Source organism: Hypanus sabinus, chromosome 11 (genome assembly GCF_030144855.1).
Source record: "Hypanus sabinus isolate sHypSab1 chromosome 11, sHypSab1.hap1, whole genome shotgun sequence".
Taxonomy (NCBI): Eukaryota; Metazoa; Chordata; class Chondrichthyes; order Myliobatiformes; family Dasyatidae; genus Hypanus; species Hypanus sabinus.
In genome coordinates, this window is record NC_082716.1 from 43,528,249 (window position 1) to 43,544,345 (window position 16,097).

Consider the following 16,097-nt stretch of genomic DNA (forward strand, 5'->3'; position numbering starts at 1 on the left):
GGTAGAGCTAGCTGCTTTTTTTGGTAGCCGTCTAGTTTTGGGTTGCGAGGGTGGGGTGGATTCTCCAGTTCTAACACCACTCACTGTTTCTTTTGCTTTCCTTTGTTACTCAGGACATGTTTATGTTTTGATTCTACGAATCTATGTTTACATTTTTGCTCCCAGACTGTTATTGTACTGCTTGACTTTTTATATGCCTGTTGCCTTCTATGCATTAACAACTGATAATGGCTTGTACACTTAAATTTGTGAGCTGGAAAGTAAAGGGATTGAATCATCCTGTTAAAAGAAGGAAGGTCTTCTCTCATATTAAACAACTCAAAGCTGACATTGCTTTCCTTTAAGAAACTCATATTCGTTGTTTTGGTAACTCCTGGCTTTTGTCAAAGTGGGTGGGTCAGCATTTTCATTCATACTTTGCCACCAACACTGGGGGGGGGGGGGTCCTCCATCCTTATTAACTCAAATATTCCTTTTGAACTCCATAATAACATATCTGATACAAATGGCCATTTTATTATTGTTTCTGGTAAACTATATAATACTAAAGTTGCACTAGCAAACCTGTATGCCCCCAACTTTGATTATGTTAATTTTTTTGAACTTTTTTTTCCTCACTACCAGACTTAAACTCATACTCTCTTATACTGGGTGGTGACTTCAATTGTTGGATAGATCCTAATTTGGATCGATCGTCCTCTGTTACTAGACCACCTACTAAAGCTGCCTTAGCTATCCAATCGTTTCTCTCTAATTATTGTATCTCTGATATATGGCGTTTCCTTCATCCTACTGAGAGAGATTATTCTTTTTTTTCACATGTTCACCATACCTTTACTAGAATTGACTATTTCTTACTCAATAACCAACTCATTCCATTTGTCTATTCTTGTGATTATCAGAGTATACTGATTTCTGACCATGCCCCAATTACTCTGTCTTTAAACTTTCCTGGTCTCCCTCAGAGGAATAAACACTGGCGGTTTGATTCGACTTTATTATCGGATGATGATTTTCTAAAATTTATTAAGGATCAGATAACCTTTTATTTTAACACCAATACATCACCTGAAGTGTCATCCCAGATTGTCTGGGATGCCAAGAAAGCATATTTGAGGGGTCAAATAATCTCCTATACAGCAAATCTTAATAGAAAGTCCTGTGCAGATCGATTAGACCTCATTAATCAGATTAAAGAATTGGATCAACTGTATGCTCAAACTAAGAATCCTGAACTATACAAGAAGCGTGTAGAACTTCAAACTAAATTTAATCTTCTGTCTACTCAACCTGTCGAACGCCAACCTCTTGAAAGTAAGAGTCGCTTTTACATTCACGGTGACAAATCTGGTAAATTTCTAGCTAATCAGCTGAGGCGTTCCAAAGCCAAACAACATATTACAAAGATCCGGAAGGAGAACGGAGACTTTACATCGGATCACTTAGAAATTACTGACACATTTAAAAATTTCTATTCTCGACTTTATTCCTCTGAATCTTTGAATGACAATATCTCTGTTGATCATTTTTTAAATAATCTGAATATTCCTTCACTTTCATCTGATTTTAAAGCCAAACTTAATGCGCCTATATCATCAGAAGAAATATCTTTTGCAATTTCTGCATTGTCCTCAGGGAAATCTTCTGGACCTGATGGGTTCCCCGTAGAATTTTATAAATCATTCTCTTCACTTCTTTCTCCTCAGTTACTCTCAGTATTATCTGACTCGTTTAATTACGGCAAATTGCCACCCTCTTTTAATGAGGCATCTATTATTCTTTTATTAAAAAAGGGTAAAGACCCAACAGAGTGTTCCTCGTATAGGCCGATTTCTTTGCTTAATGTTGATGTTAAAATCCTGGCTAAAGTTTTGACTTATAGATTAGAAACTGTTATTCCCTCTATTATTTCTGATGACCAATCTGGTTTTATTAAAAACCGTCTTCCTTTTTTTAACATTCGGCGTTTATTTAACATTTTATATTCACCTCCAACTGGGATTCCTGAATGTGTTATTTCCCTCGATGCGAAGAAAGCATTTGATCGTATAGAGTGGAACTACAGTTTTAGAAAAATTTGACTTTGGTCAAAGTTTCATCTCTTGGATCAAATTGCTGTACTTGTGTCCTACTGCCTCTGTTTTAACTAATTTTCAGAAATCCCAGTTATTTAACCTCAAACGTGGTACCCGTCAGGGATGCCCTTTAAGTCCCTTTCTCTTTGATTTGGCAAGAGAACCTTTGGCGATAGCATTTCGAAATTGTCCTGAATTGACCGGGATTTGGAGGGGGGTGTTGAGCATAAAGTTTCTCTTTATGCTGATGACTTATTACTTTTTCTTTCAAATTCGTCTACATCCTTACCTCCAATGTTTTCATTTCTTGACCAGTTTAGCCAGTTCTCTGGCTATAAACTTAATTTACATAAGAGCAAACTTTTCCCAATTAATAAAGAAGCACAAGAATTAACATTTCGTGATCTCCCTTTTAAAGTAGTCCACAATCAATTTACCTATCTTGGGATTACAGTCACAAGGAAGTTTAAAGATCTCTCGTGAAAATTTTGCCAATCTTTCATATACTATAAAACAGAGTCTGTTACAACGGTCACCTCTATCTATGTCTTTGGTAGGTTGTATTAATGTTGTTAAAATGTATGTTCTCCCTAAACTTTTATATTTATTTCAATCAATCCCAATTTTTCTTTCTTTTCTTTTTAAATCATTTTATTAATTTTAAGAAAAACATAGATGAAATATGAATACAAAGTGTTTGAGAATACATTATTAATAGTTTAAATAAACAATCAGATATAAAATAATCAATATATAAGGTCTCCCAAACTCAGTATTTATGTAAAGGAGACAAAAAAAAGAAAAAAAAAAGAAAAACCCCAAAAAAAAGAGAAAAAAAAACTAACCAACATGGGCCAATATATAATGTTAAATACATACAGTAGTGCCAATAACTCCGAACCTCCATCCAAATAATTAAGGATAATAAAAGTAAGGTTTAGGAAAAAGACAATTTAACTCATATGAAAATGTTGAATAAATGGTCTCCAAGTTTCTTCAAATTTAACTGAAGGATCAAAAACCACACTTCTAATTTTTTCTAAACTCAAACAAGAGATAGTTTGAGAAAACCACTGAAATACAGTTGGAGAATTAATTTCTTTCCAATTCAATAAAATAGATCTTCTAGCCATTAATGTAACAAATGCAATAATTCGTTGAGATGAAGCGGATAAACGGTTATTATCCATCATCGGTAAACCGAAAATTGCAGTAAAAGGATGCGGTTGAAGATTAATATTTAAAACTCTTGAAATAATACTGAAAATATCTTTCCAATAATTTTGTAAACAAGGGCAAGACCACAACATATGAGTCAATGAAGCAACATCAGAATGACATCTGTCGCAGGTTGAATTAACATGAGAATAAAATCGAGTCAGTTTATCCTGAGACATATGAGCTCTATGTACAACCTTAAATTGTATTAGGGCATGTTTAGCACAAATAGAGGACGAATTTACCAATAATAAAATTTTTCCCCATTGCTCAGTGGATATAGGACAACGCAACTCTTCTTGCCATTCCTTCTTAATCTTTTCTGATACATCTGGCTGTAAATTCATGATCATCTTATAAATGATGGCTACTAAACCCTTTTGATAAGGATTAAGGGCTAAATTTTTTTCTGTAATGTCCAATGGACATTCTTTCGAAAAAGACTGTAACTCATTATACAAAAAATTTCTAACTTGTAAATTTCTAAAAAAATGGGTTTTAGGTAAATTATATTTATTAGATAGCTGTTCAAAGGACATAATGTTATCATCCAGAAACAGATCACGAAAACATGTTATACCTTTTGTTTCCACAAAAGAAAAGCTTGATCCATAGATGAAGGCTGAAAAAAATAGTTAGATATTATAGGACATGATAAAATAAATTTATTCAAACCAAAAAATTTACGAAATTGAAACCAAATTCGTAATGTATATCTGACTATGGGATTAATTATCTGTTTATTCAATTTGAATAAAGAGAAAGGAAGTGACGATCCTAAGATTGAAATCAATGAAAAATCTTGCACAGATTTACATTCCAAATTTACCCATTGTGGGCAAGCAGCTATAGTCACTTCTTGTGTCCAGAATATTAAATACCGTATATTAACTGCCCAATAGTAAAATCTTAAGTTTGATAAAGCCAAGCCGCCCTCCTTCTTAGGCTTCTGTAAGTATTTTTTACCCAATCTAGGATTTTTGTTCTGCCACAAATAAGAAGATATTTTAGAGTCAATAGTATCAAAGAAAGATTTAGGAATAAAAATTGGTAATGCTTGAAATAAATATAAAAATTTAGGTAGTATCATCATCTTAATAGCATTAACTCTGCCAACCAATGACAAAGATAGTGGAGGCCACCTAATAGCAGGTTGCTTAATTTGATCAATTAAAGGTAAAAAATTAACCTTAAATAAATCTTTATGTTTTTTAGTAATTTTAATACCTAAGTAAATAAAATAATCTGTAACAATTTTAAATGGTAAATGTTTATACATTGGAACTTGCATATTTAATGGAAATAGTTCACTCTTGTTAAAATTCAATTTATAACCAGAAAAGTTACTAAATTGAGCAAGCAAAGACGAAATAGCAGGAATAGATCTTTCAGGGTCAGATATGTATAATAACAAATCATCAGCATATAACATATATACGTCCTCTCCCCACGGGTAATACCCAGAATATTGGGTGATTCATGAATAGCTATAGCCAAAGGTTCTAAAGCGATGTCAAATAGTAAAGGACTTAAAGGACAACCTTGCCTTGTACCACGAAATAACTAAAAAAAAGGGGATCTTTGATTATTGGTAAAAACCGAAGCTAAGGGTTTATGGTATATTAATTTAATCCATGATATAAATTTGAATTAAAATTAAATTATTGCATTGTATTAAATAAATATGGCCATTCAACTCTATCAAATGCTTTTTCAGCATCTAAAGAAATGACACATTCTGGTATTTTAGATGAAGAAGTATAAATAATATTAATTAATTTTCTAATGTTAAAGGATGAATAGTGATTTTTAATAAATCCAGTCTGATCTTCAGAAATAATTCGAGGTAATATATTTTCTAATCTAATAGCCAAAATTTTACTAAAAATCTTAAAATCCGTATTTAACAAGGATATAGGCCGATAAGATGCACATTCAGTAGGGTCTTTATCTTTTTTAAGAATTAAAGAAATAGAAGCTTCATAAAAAGATTGTGGTAATTTGCCTATACTTAATGCATCTTTAAAAATTTTACAAAGCCAAGGAGAAAGTATAGAAGAAAAAGATTTTAAAAATTCTGTGGAAAAACCATCTGGACCAGAAGCTTTACCAGAATTCATTGAAAAAATAGCCTTTTCTATTTCAGACTCCGTAATAGGTGTATCTAAAAATACGTTATCCTCAACAGTTACTTTTGGAATATTCAATTTCCGTAAAAATTCATTTATTATAGAAAAGTCCTTAGTGAATTCTGATTGATATAAGGAATTATAAAAATCTTGAAAGGCTTTATTTATCTCTTTGTGGTCAATCGTCAGAGTACCATCTTGTTTACGAATCCTAGTAATCTGTCGTTTATCCGAAACAATTTTCAATTAGTTAGCCAATAATTTACCAGACTTATCTCCATACATATAGAATTGGGTTTTTGATTTAATTAACTGACTTTCAATCGAAGAGGATAATAATAAACTATGCTCCATTTGAAGTTCCACTCTTTCTTTATAAAGTTCTTTACTAGGAGTCATTGAATAAATCTTATCAATTGCTTTGATTTTATCAACTAATGTTAATATTTTAGAATTAGTTCATTTCCTAACTCCATCAGAGTATGAAATAATCTGTCCACGAATATATGCTTTAAAAGTATCCCATAAAATTCCACTAGAGATCTCTGCTGTAGAATTTGTTGAGAAAAACAAATCAATTTGTTGTTTAATAAAGTTAACAAAGTCTAAATCCTGCAACAAAATAGGATTGAACCTCCAAAATTTAGCATTGATATATGAATCCATTATTTTAATAGATAACTTCAGAGGTGTATGATCAGATATGGTAATAGAGTCATATTTACAATCAGTAAGATCTGTAAGTAAATGGTGATCAATGAAAAAGTAATCAATTCTTGAGTAATTATGATAAACATGGGAAAAGTATGAGAACTCTTTGTCATTAGGGTGTAGAAAACGCCAAATTTCACAAATAGCTGAATCAATCATAAAAGAGTTAATAAGAGAAGCCGATTTATTCGGAAGAATTTGGGTGGGCTTGGATCTATCCATCAAAGTGTTTAAACAACAGTTAAAATCCCCACCCATTATCAATCTATATTGATTCAGATTAGGAAAAGATGTAAATAAGCATTTAAAAAATTCAGGACAATCAGTATTTGGAGCATAAACATTAACTAAAACAACCTTTTGATTAAAAAGTAGACCAGTAATAAGCAAAAATCTACCTTGTGGATCTGAAATTGTTTCATGATGTATAAAAGAAGTTGATGAGTCTATAAAAATGGAAACACCTCTTACTTTGGCTTGCGAATTTGAGTGATACTGTTGGCCCTTCCAAAACCTAAAAAAGCGTTGACTATCCACCTTCCTTACATGAGTCTCCTGCACAAAAATAACATTGGCATTCATTCTATGGAATACTTTGAATGTTTTTTTCCGTTTGATCGGATGATCTAAACCATTAGTATTCCAAGAAACAAAATTAATAATCCTATCCATATTGACAATATTTATTACATTTAACACATAAGTTTAAAAAAAAGTGAATTCTTGAACCCGGAAGAAGGAAATGAGTTCAAGGAGAAACCGGAAGTCACAGCACTGCAACCATTTTTGTAGTTTCATATAAGCCCATGAAATAAAACTAAGCAAAAAGAAAAAAAAGAAAAGGAAAAATCCCCTTCCCTCCACCCTCGAAACCCCAGGAAAAAAGCCAAAAAGAGGCAAGCAGGCAATCTAATACTAAAATTACCCCCGTGTCTCAAGACGGCAACTCAGACAAAACAAAATTGAAAAAAATACAAACAACCCATAATATAAGAAAGGGTTAGTATAACAAAAGTTAAAATATAAAATTAATATTATATATATATATAAAACAAAAGGGTTAAAATTAAATTGATAAAACCCATAAATGAATAATACTAAATTGGTATTTTAAATGAAAGTTTAAAACTTTCAAACACATCAAAACGTATATGACATTCCAAGCACTAAAGTCTGTTGGGAAGAAGAAACGCCATTTTATTATTTTTTTAAAAATCTTAATATTCAAATGTTAAAAATATAAAAAAGTGTATACAAACTTTTAAAAAAACCCTAATAAGTTATTTTCAAAGCTAATAGATTAATCATATATAAAAAAATAATAAAGTCAGAATAAACCAAAAAAAAAACTTTTACCGTATATAAAAAATACATGTAAGCTATACCCAAAAAAAACCATCATTCTGTAAAAGATCCAAATCTATAGACTAATTATTACGTTAGTCAACCCGATAGAGTGTCATTGTTCCAAAAAGCTTAGAGCATCCGTTGGAGATTTAAACAGCCGAAAAGTTCCGTCTTCACAAGTAACTCTCAAGTGTGCTGGAAATAACAGCACTTGCTTGTAGTCTTTCTGGTGAATTTTCGACATAATCGATCTAAAAGCCATTCTTGCCCTTAAAACTTAAGGGCTATAATCTTCCAAAATACGAAATTTAAATTCTTTAAAACTAATCATACCCTTTTTCCGGGCTGCCCGAATTAGACGCTCTTTGGTATGAGGGTAATGGATCTGGAGAATTACATGTCGTGATTTCAAATTTGAATCAGAACGAAAGTGAGACACATGGTGTGTACGGTCGATTATTGGAGGAGAGTCCAGTACTTCTGAACCAAAGACATCCATTAGAAATTTAGAAAAGAAAACGGTAAGATCACCGCTCTCAAATTTTTCCGGAATCCCAATTAAGCGAAGATTTTGTCTTCGAGAGCGATTTTCAAGATCAGTAATTTTAGATTTATAACGATCCATCTGTTGAGAAGTCGAGTTTTGCTCTCGTTGCAAAGTTTCAATTATACGATCTTTCTTGCGAGCGGCTTCTTCAAGAGCCAAAATGCTTACTTGTTGTTTTTGTAATTCCAGTGTAAGTGTTTGAAGTTTTTCTTTGAATGACTTTAAACGCTCATCAAACGCAGAGAGCTTTACGGTTATTTTTCTCTCCAGTCCTTCAAATTTATCTTCTATCAGCTTCACAATTGTTTCTAAAGTTATCGGTTCTTTCATCTGTTTCGATTCTTTTGCTTTAGACATTTCAGTGAGTTGAAAATAGTTCAAATAGTTAAAAAGAAAAATTCTATATGTTTAGACCCCTTTAGAATAAGTATAAAAAGATAATTTAAGGGGTGTTTGTAGGTTAAAAAAACGTAAAAGGTTTGGAGCAAAGCCAAACAGCGGTTTACTCCATAAGCGCCATCTTGAGACCTCCCAATTTTTATTCCTAAATCTTTTTTTGATTCCTTAGACTCTATTATTTTGTCATATCTGTGGAAGAATAAGCGCTCTAGAATTAATAAAGTCTATCTCCAAAAACCTAAAAAAGAGGGTGGCATGGCTTTACCTAACTTTCATTTATATTATTGGGCAGCCAATATATGTTGTGCTACCTTTTGGTCTTTTTTCCATGGCCAACCCGAGTGCCCTAATTGGGTGGCAATGGAGTTGAGCTCCACTAAAGAATTATCTATCTCTGCACTTCTTGGCTCTGCACTCCCTAGTAGTTTGTCTAGATTAATAGTTAATCCTCTTGTTAGACACACTGCGTATATGGGCTCAGTTTAGGTAAATTTATGGTTTCCATGAGTGAAATCAAACGCAAAGTATTTTTTTTTAGTCTTCACTGGAGATGATGGTGAAACAGTAAGTATGACCAGTAATGAGAGGAGTTGGTGGTTTATTTTTCAGCATTTGAATGGTGGAGTTTTTTTTTGTCTTACAGGTAGCAGCTCTGTCTGGTGATGCAAGACGTGCTCTGGACATTTGCAGAAGAGCTGCTGAAATATGTCAAAACTCACTGAGCCAGAAAGCTGCATCTAGTCTTGTAGGAATGCCTCATGTGTTACAAGCTCTTGATGAAATGTTTTCCTCTCCATATATAACTGCTATAAGGTCAGAAACTAAATTCTTTGTCTCTATCTTTGTTTATTGTAAGCGAGATGGAATCTTGTGTTTTTTTTTAAATAGTGACGTTAGAAGGTGGCCCGTATCCAAATGCTTTAAGTCCATTTCAGCTATTCATGCTTTTTGTAGGGAAGGACTGTGGGGAGAACCTCACCCCTCTTTCTGTCTCTACAATATGAAATTTCAAAAAATATTCGCTATGTTTTTGCAGCTTCTGACCTGGATGCAATAGGAGCTATCTTAATAAAACTTTTTTTCTCACACTATCTCCAAAATTTAACAAACCTTTGGTCTCTTAATCAAAGATTTCTGTAGCAGTGTTTTTCTAAGGTACTTGTGAAACATTTTTAGATGATAAAAGGACAATATAGATGAAAGTCCTTACTACAATTCAGCCTGAAAATATAAAGGAATGATAAATAAATAGTATTCAATAACCTTTCAACCCCATATGAAAAAATATTGATATTTCAAACATGATGACTTCATTTAAAAATATGAACACAGTGAATTGTTATGTTAACTCTGTACTTGAGCAATCAAGATAATTATTTACAAATCTGCTTTAAGTTTAAAAAAAACCAAATAGTGATTTATTTCCTAACCTTGTTTAGTTAAGGGATTATATATTAATTTGAGGCTTAGATTCAAAGAAAAACATTTTCTTTTATTCAATATGTTGTGACTGCATCGCAGGAATGCATCTGTTCAGGAACAAATTTTTATGAAGGCAGTGCTTGCTGAATTCCAAAGGCTCGGTCTGGAAGAAGCAACATTTCAGCAGGTTGTATACAACACTTTGCTTAAAATGCTCACGCAATATTTGCTGAGAAATATTTAAGTTTAATTTTAAAATGCATGAACAGAAAGGAGTAAAAGTAATTGAGCACATGCACAAAGATATCATAATCTTTAAACACTGCGTAGACCATGTTAATTCTTGGCAATCTATAGGATTACTGGGAAATTTTTGGAAACTCATTTACATTTTGATTTGAATGAGTGAACCCAGCAACATTTGGCAATCTGTATACTATTTTATGTAAGAAACTAGTTATCAGATCATGAGCAAAATTAATAATTAATTGCCCTGGATTTTGATAGTAAATCTCAGGAATTCCCCACTATCTGTTGGCATTCTCAAAAAAATGTACCATTAGGCTTTCAGATTCCTTTGTGAACAAAGAAGTCCTGTTTTTGCCTACAAGCTTTGGCAGCAGTTTCTCCACTCTGCTTCCAAATGGTTCAATGGCAGAGAGAGCTTCCTAAGATTTCCCAGAATTTGTACAAAGGCATCTGTTCTCTGATGTTGTGCCAAGTTAAACCTGGCAATGGATTCTCAAGCCTATTCATTTAAATGGAGATTGTAGTACAATAGGCTAAAAAGGGGAGGTGGTTAGTTGGAATTGTTAAAATATTTCTTTCTTGATGCTTTCAAGCTTGAGATGGAACTTTGCCTTTGTCAAAGGCTTCCGTAGAGATTGTGAGAATAAAAAAAAAATCCATTGACTTTTAGTTTCTAAATTAATGCTTGGAGGTTGCTGGTTCGTCTGACAAAAGGGGGAATTGGTAGCAAGGGAAAGTATAACCAAGCTAAAAACGAGTGCGGCAGAGATAGGAACTCAAGTTTCTAATATATTTATCAGAAATTACAAACTGCCTTTCATATTTTGTGTAGAAGTCATTATCAAGAACTTTGGTGGTCTCAGGTAGAACTTTAGAGACTAATTAATTCCTCATTTAACTGTTTCGCCCTTCTAACATCTCCTAATAAAACATCCTGTTTGTACAAATTGCCAACAGTGAACATGCAAAACATTTTAAAACTGTTCCCTTTACCATTTTTTTTTGCAGATTTACCAGCAGCATATTGGACTATGTAGAATAGAAGGTCTGCAGCCGCCAACAATTTCTGAGACTATGCTGGTTTGTACAAGACTTGGAGCTTGTCGGCTGCTTCTTGTTGAATCCAGTAAAAATGATCTTCACCTGCGAGTTCGAATGAATGTTAGCCATGATGATGTAATGTATGCTTTAAAAGAAAACTGATTTGTAAATATTATGCAATATAGAATGTTCAGTATGCTGAAGCATATGTTGCTATTTTAACTCTTAACCAATATTAACTTTTTTAACAAATTTAGGTTTTCAAAGTTTTTACTAATTTATTTTGAGCAGTTCTTATAATAAATAAATATCAACTTTGCTTTGACTATTCAATAAATAAGGCGGCAAATATTAAAGCTTTCAGCCAAAAATGTAACTCGGTTCATCATTTTTACTTATAATGCACTTTATTCTTTAACCAAGCAATTGTGTCTTATTCCTGAGCTAATACTGCATGAATACAGTATAGGTCTAGTTGGTTATTTAATTTTTTCCTTGGCTATACCAAAACTGAGTAATCAAAAATGAAAGCTTTCTTTCAGCTGTTCTGCTACCACATTATTGGTTTTTGGAGTCATTTGTTGACTGAAAGATTTAGAAGGTTAATCTCACATGATATATTACTGGGAGGACGGAATCTTATCCATACAGAGGCTGTATTGTCAGTTTTTCAAACTGTAGCAAGTGGCTCTGGAAGCAGTGAGGCTTTTATCAACTACACAATCCAGATGAAACTTTTAAAGTTAAAGGTGCCTAGAAGAAAAATTCCAAGATGTTCACCCAACCTACTTTTCAGCCAGGAAAGGGCTCCTAAGCCTCTGTCTTATGTTGCCATGAAATCTCAGTTGATGGCAAGTATACTAGTGTAACTGATTCACAAGTTGCAGACAAAACCAATGGAAAATCGCCAGTCTTGTAAGGGAACGCCACTGAATAGTGCAAATATTCAGGGCGGTGTCAGCTGTAAATGAATAGGTTCTAGTATTTACATCATCCCCACCTCAATCCCACATTTCCTTTCACCCAACATCATTATAAGCTGTCCACACAACTAAGTTTTCCATTGATGTAAATAAAAGATAACTTTGAAGCAAATGAAAAAAATGAGAAGTGGAATACAGAACAAGAACACAGAAGGAATTCTTCACTTGGTACTGCAAATTCTGAAGTGTTAAATCAGGAGGAATGATCGCTATATTGATTTCTTTGGAATTTGTAAAGTTGATATCAGAGCTGGCCTTTGAAGAATACATTTTAGAAATATTTTTGCACACATGCGATCACTGAGGTTTTGAAGGCTTTTGTTTTTGCAAATTAAAAAAAAAGAAATTTGAAATTATAGTATTTTTAAAAAAGCTTTGGAGGGGTTCATCCTGGCTCAGGGTGTCTGCTCATGGCCCCAGGACTAATCTGGGCTGGATGTTGATTGCAGATTGTTCCTTAGATCATGTTATAACCATTACAGTGCATCATGGGTGTTAGTGCACATTGGATAAATTATTGTAGGAATCAAGATGCCAAGACAGAAGTTCAAATTCAACCACAGAAAATGGAAAATATAAATTTTGTTAATGAGATGATCTGGAATAAATGATCACCAACTGTGACCATGAAACTATTTGAAAGCTGCAAAAGCCAAGGTGTATCATCAATGTACTACCATGGGGAAGAAGATCCTCTCTACTCACCATAATACTTCGCTTCAGTATTCACCATGGAAAAGGATCTTGGCAATTGTAGGGATGACTTACAGTGGACTGAAAAGCTTGAGCATGTAGATATTAAGGAAGAGGATGTGCTGGAGCTTTTGGAAAGCATCAAGTTGGATAAGTCACTGGGACCGGATGAGATATACCCCAGGCTACTGAGGGAGGAGATTGCTGAGCCTCTGGTTATGATCTTTGCCTCATCAATGGGGACAGGAGAGGTTCTGGAGGATTGGAGGGTTGCGGATGTTGTTCCCTTATTCAAGAAAGGGGAGCAGAGATAGCCCAGGAAATTATAGATCAGTGAGTCTTCCTTCAGTGATTGGTAATCCTGAGAGGCAAGATTAATGAACATTTAGAGAGGCATAATTTGATTAGGAATAGTCAGCATGGCTTTTTCAAAAGCAGGTCATGCCTTACGAGCTTGGTTGAATTTTTTGAGGATTTGATAGAGCAGTAGGTGTAGTGTATATGGATTTCAGCAAGGCATTTGGCAAGGTACCCCATGCAAGGCTTATTGACAAAGTAAGGAGGCATGGGATCCAGGGGGACATTGCTTTGTGGATCCAGAACTGGCTTGCCCACAGAAGGCAAAGAGTGGTTGAGGATGGGTCATATTCTGCATGGAGGTTGGTGACCAGTGGAGTGCCTCAGGGATCTGTTCTGGGACTCCTACTCTTCATGATTTTTATAAATGACCTGGATGAGAAAGTGGAGGGATGGTTTAGTAAATTTACTGTTGACACAAAGGTTGGGGGGTGTTGTGGATAGAGTGGAGGGCTGTCAGAAGTTATAGCAGGACATCAATAGGATGCAAAACTGGGCTGAGAAGTGGTCGATGGAGTTCAACCCAGATAAGTGTGACGTGGATCATGTTGGTAGGTCAAATATGATGGCAGAAGATAATGATAAGACTCTTGGCAGTGTGGAGGATCAGAGGGATCTTGGGGTCCGAGTCCATACGGTGATTTGGCCTTCGTCAATCGTGGGATTGAGTTTAAGAGCCCAGAGGTAATGTTGCAGCTATATAGGACCCTGGTCAGACCCCACTTGGAGTACTGTGCTCAGTTCTGGTCGTCTCACTACAGAAAGGATGTGAAAACCATAGAAAGGGTGCAGAGGAGATTTACAAGGATGTTGCCTGGATTGGGGAGCATGCCTTATGAGAATAGATTGAGTGAACTTGGCCTTTTCTCCTTTGAGCGACAGAGGATGAGAGGTGACCTGATAGAGGTGTACGAGATGATAAGAGGCATTGATCGTGTGGATAGTCGGAGGCTTTTTCCTAGGGCTGAAATGGCTAGCATGAGAGGGCAGTTTTAAGGTGTTTGGAAGTAGGTACAGAGGAGATGTCGGGTAAGAGTAAATGGTGGGTGCTTGGAATGGGCTTTTGGCAACAATGGTGGAGACGGATACGACTGGGTCTTTTAAAAGACTCCTGGACGGGTTCACGGAGCTCAGAAAAATAGAGGGTTCTGGGTAACCCTCGGTAATTTCTCAGGTAAGGACATGTTCAGCACAGCTTTGTGGGCCGAAGGGCCTGTGTTGTGCTGCAGGTTTTCTGTGTTTCTATGTGCGATGAAATGTTGAGACTTAACATTTAACTTAAAATAGAAAGGGATGGGTAGACATATCTCACTACAATTAGTACTACAACTAGATCCAGAACAGATCTTAAATGCATGTCACTTTATATACAGTGGCATGCAAAAGTTTGGGCACCCCTGGTCAAAATTCCTGTTACTGGGAATAGCTAAGCGAGTAAAAGATGACCTGATTTCCAAAAGTTATAAAGTTAAGGATGACACATTCCTTTAATATTTTAAGCAAGATTACATGTTTATGTCCATCTTTTACAGTTTCAAAATAACAAAAAAAGGAAAAGGGCCTGAAGCAAAAGTTTGAGCACCCTGCTTGGTCAGTACTTAGTAACACCCCCTTTGGCAAGTATCACAGCTTGTAAAAGCTTTCTGTAGCCAGCTGAGAGTCTTTCAATTCTCGTTTGGGGGATTTTTGTCCATTCTTCCTAGCAAAAGGCTTCTAGTTCTGTGAGATTCTTGGGCCGTCTTGCATGCACTGCTCTTTTGAGGTCTGTCCACAGATTTTCAATGATGTTTAGGTTGGGGGACTGTGAGGGCCATGGCAAAACCTTCAGCTTGCACCTCTTGAGGTAGTCCATTGTGGATCTTGAAGTGTGTTTAGGATCATTATCCTGTTGTAGAAGCCATCTTCTTTTCACCTTCAGCTTTTTTACAGACAGTGTGATGTTTGCTTCCAGAATTTGCTGGTATTTAATTGAATTCATTCTTCCCTCTACCAGTGAAATGTTCCCCATGCCACTGGCTGCAACATAAGCCGAAAGCATGATCGATCCACCCCCATGCTTAACGGTTGGAGAGGTGTTCTTTTAATGAAATTCTGCACCTTTTTTTCTCCAAACATACCTTTGCTCATTGTGGCCAAAAAGCTCTATTTTAACTTCATCAGTCCACAGGACTTGTTTCCAAAATGCATCAGGCTTGCTTAGATGTTCCTTTGTAAACCTCTGATGATGAATTTTGTGGTGAGGACGCAGAAAAGGTTTTCGTCTGATGACTCTTCAATGAAGGTCATATTTGTGCAGGTGTCGCTGCACAGTAGATCAGTGCACCACCACTCCAGTCTGCTAGATCTGAAGGTCTTGCAGTCAAACAGGAGTTTTGATTTGCCTTTCTAGCAATCCTATGACTAGTTCTCTTGGAAAGTTTTCCAGACCTTAACTTGACCTCCACCATTCCTGTTAACTGCTATTTCTTAATTACATTACAAACTGAGGAAACAGATACCTGAAAATGCTTTGCTATCTTCTTATAGCCTTCTCCTGCTTTGTGGGCATCATTTATTTTAATTTTTAGAGCACTATAGGCAGCTGCTTAGAGGAGCCCATGGCTGCTGATTGTTGGGACAAGGTTTGAGGAGTCAGGGTATTTATAAAGCTTTTAAATTTGCATTACCTGACCTTTCCTAACAATGACTGTGAACAAGCCATAGCCCTAACAAGCTAATTAAGGTCTGAGATCTTGGTAAAAGTTATCTGAGAGCTCAAATCTCTCGGGGTGCTCAAACTTTTACATGGTGCTCCTTTCCTTTTTTTCCACTCTAAAATTGTACAAAACAAAAATAATACACTAATATTGCTTAAAATGTTGAAAAGAATGTTTCATCTTTAACTTAATGACTTTCGGAGATCAGTTCATATTCTGCTCACAGTAAC

The 16,097-nt window shown here is 35.0% G+C and overlaps 1 protein-coding gene across 2 annotated transcripts in view; it reads left to right on the plus strand.

The window, feature by feature from the left end:
* Positions 1 to 12,809, plus strand: part of orc1 (origin recognition complex, subunit 1) — a 40,924-nt gene extending 28,115 nt beyond the window's left edge. For both annotated transcript variants that reach the window (XM_059984246.1, XM_059984247.1), the window contains exons 14-16: positions 9,070 to 9,239; positions 9,948 to 10,035; positions 11,106 to 12,809. In XM_059984246.1, the coding sequence (XP_059840229.1) occupies positions 9,070 to 9,239; positions 9,948 to 10,035; positions 11,106 to 11,300 (453 nt within the window). In that variant the 3' untranslated portion in view covers positions 11,301 to 12,809. The remainder of the gene's footprint in view (positions 1 to 9,069; positions 9,240 to 9,947; positions 10,036 to 11,105) is intronic.
* The last annotated feature ends 3,288 nt before the right edge of the window (positions 12,810 to 16,097 follow it).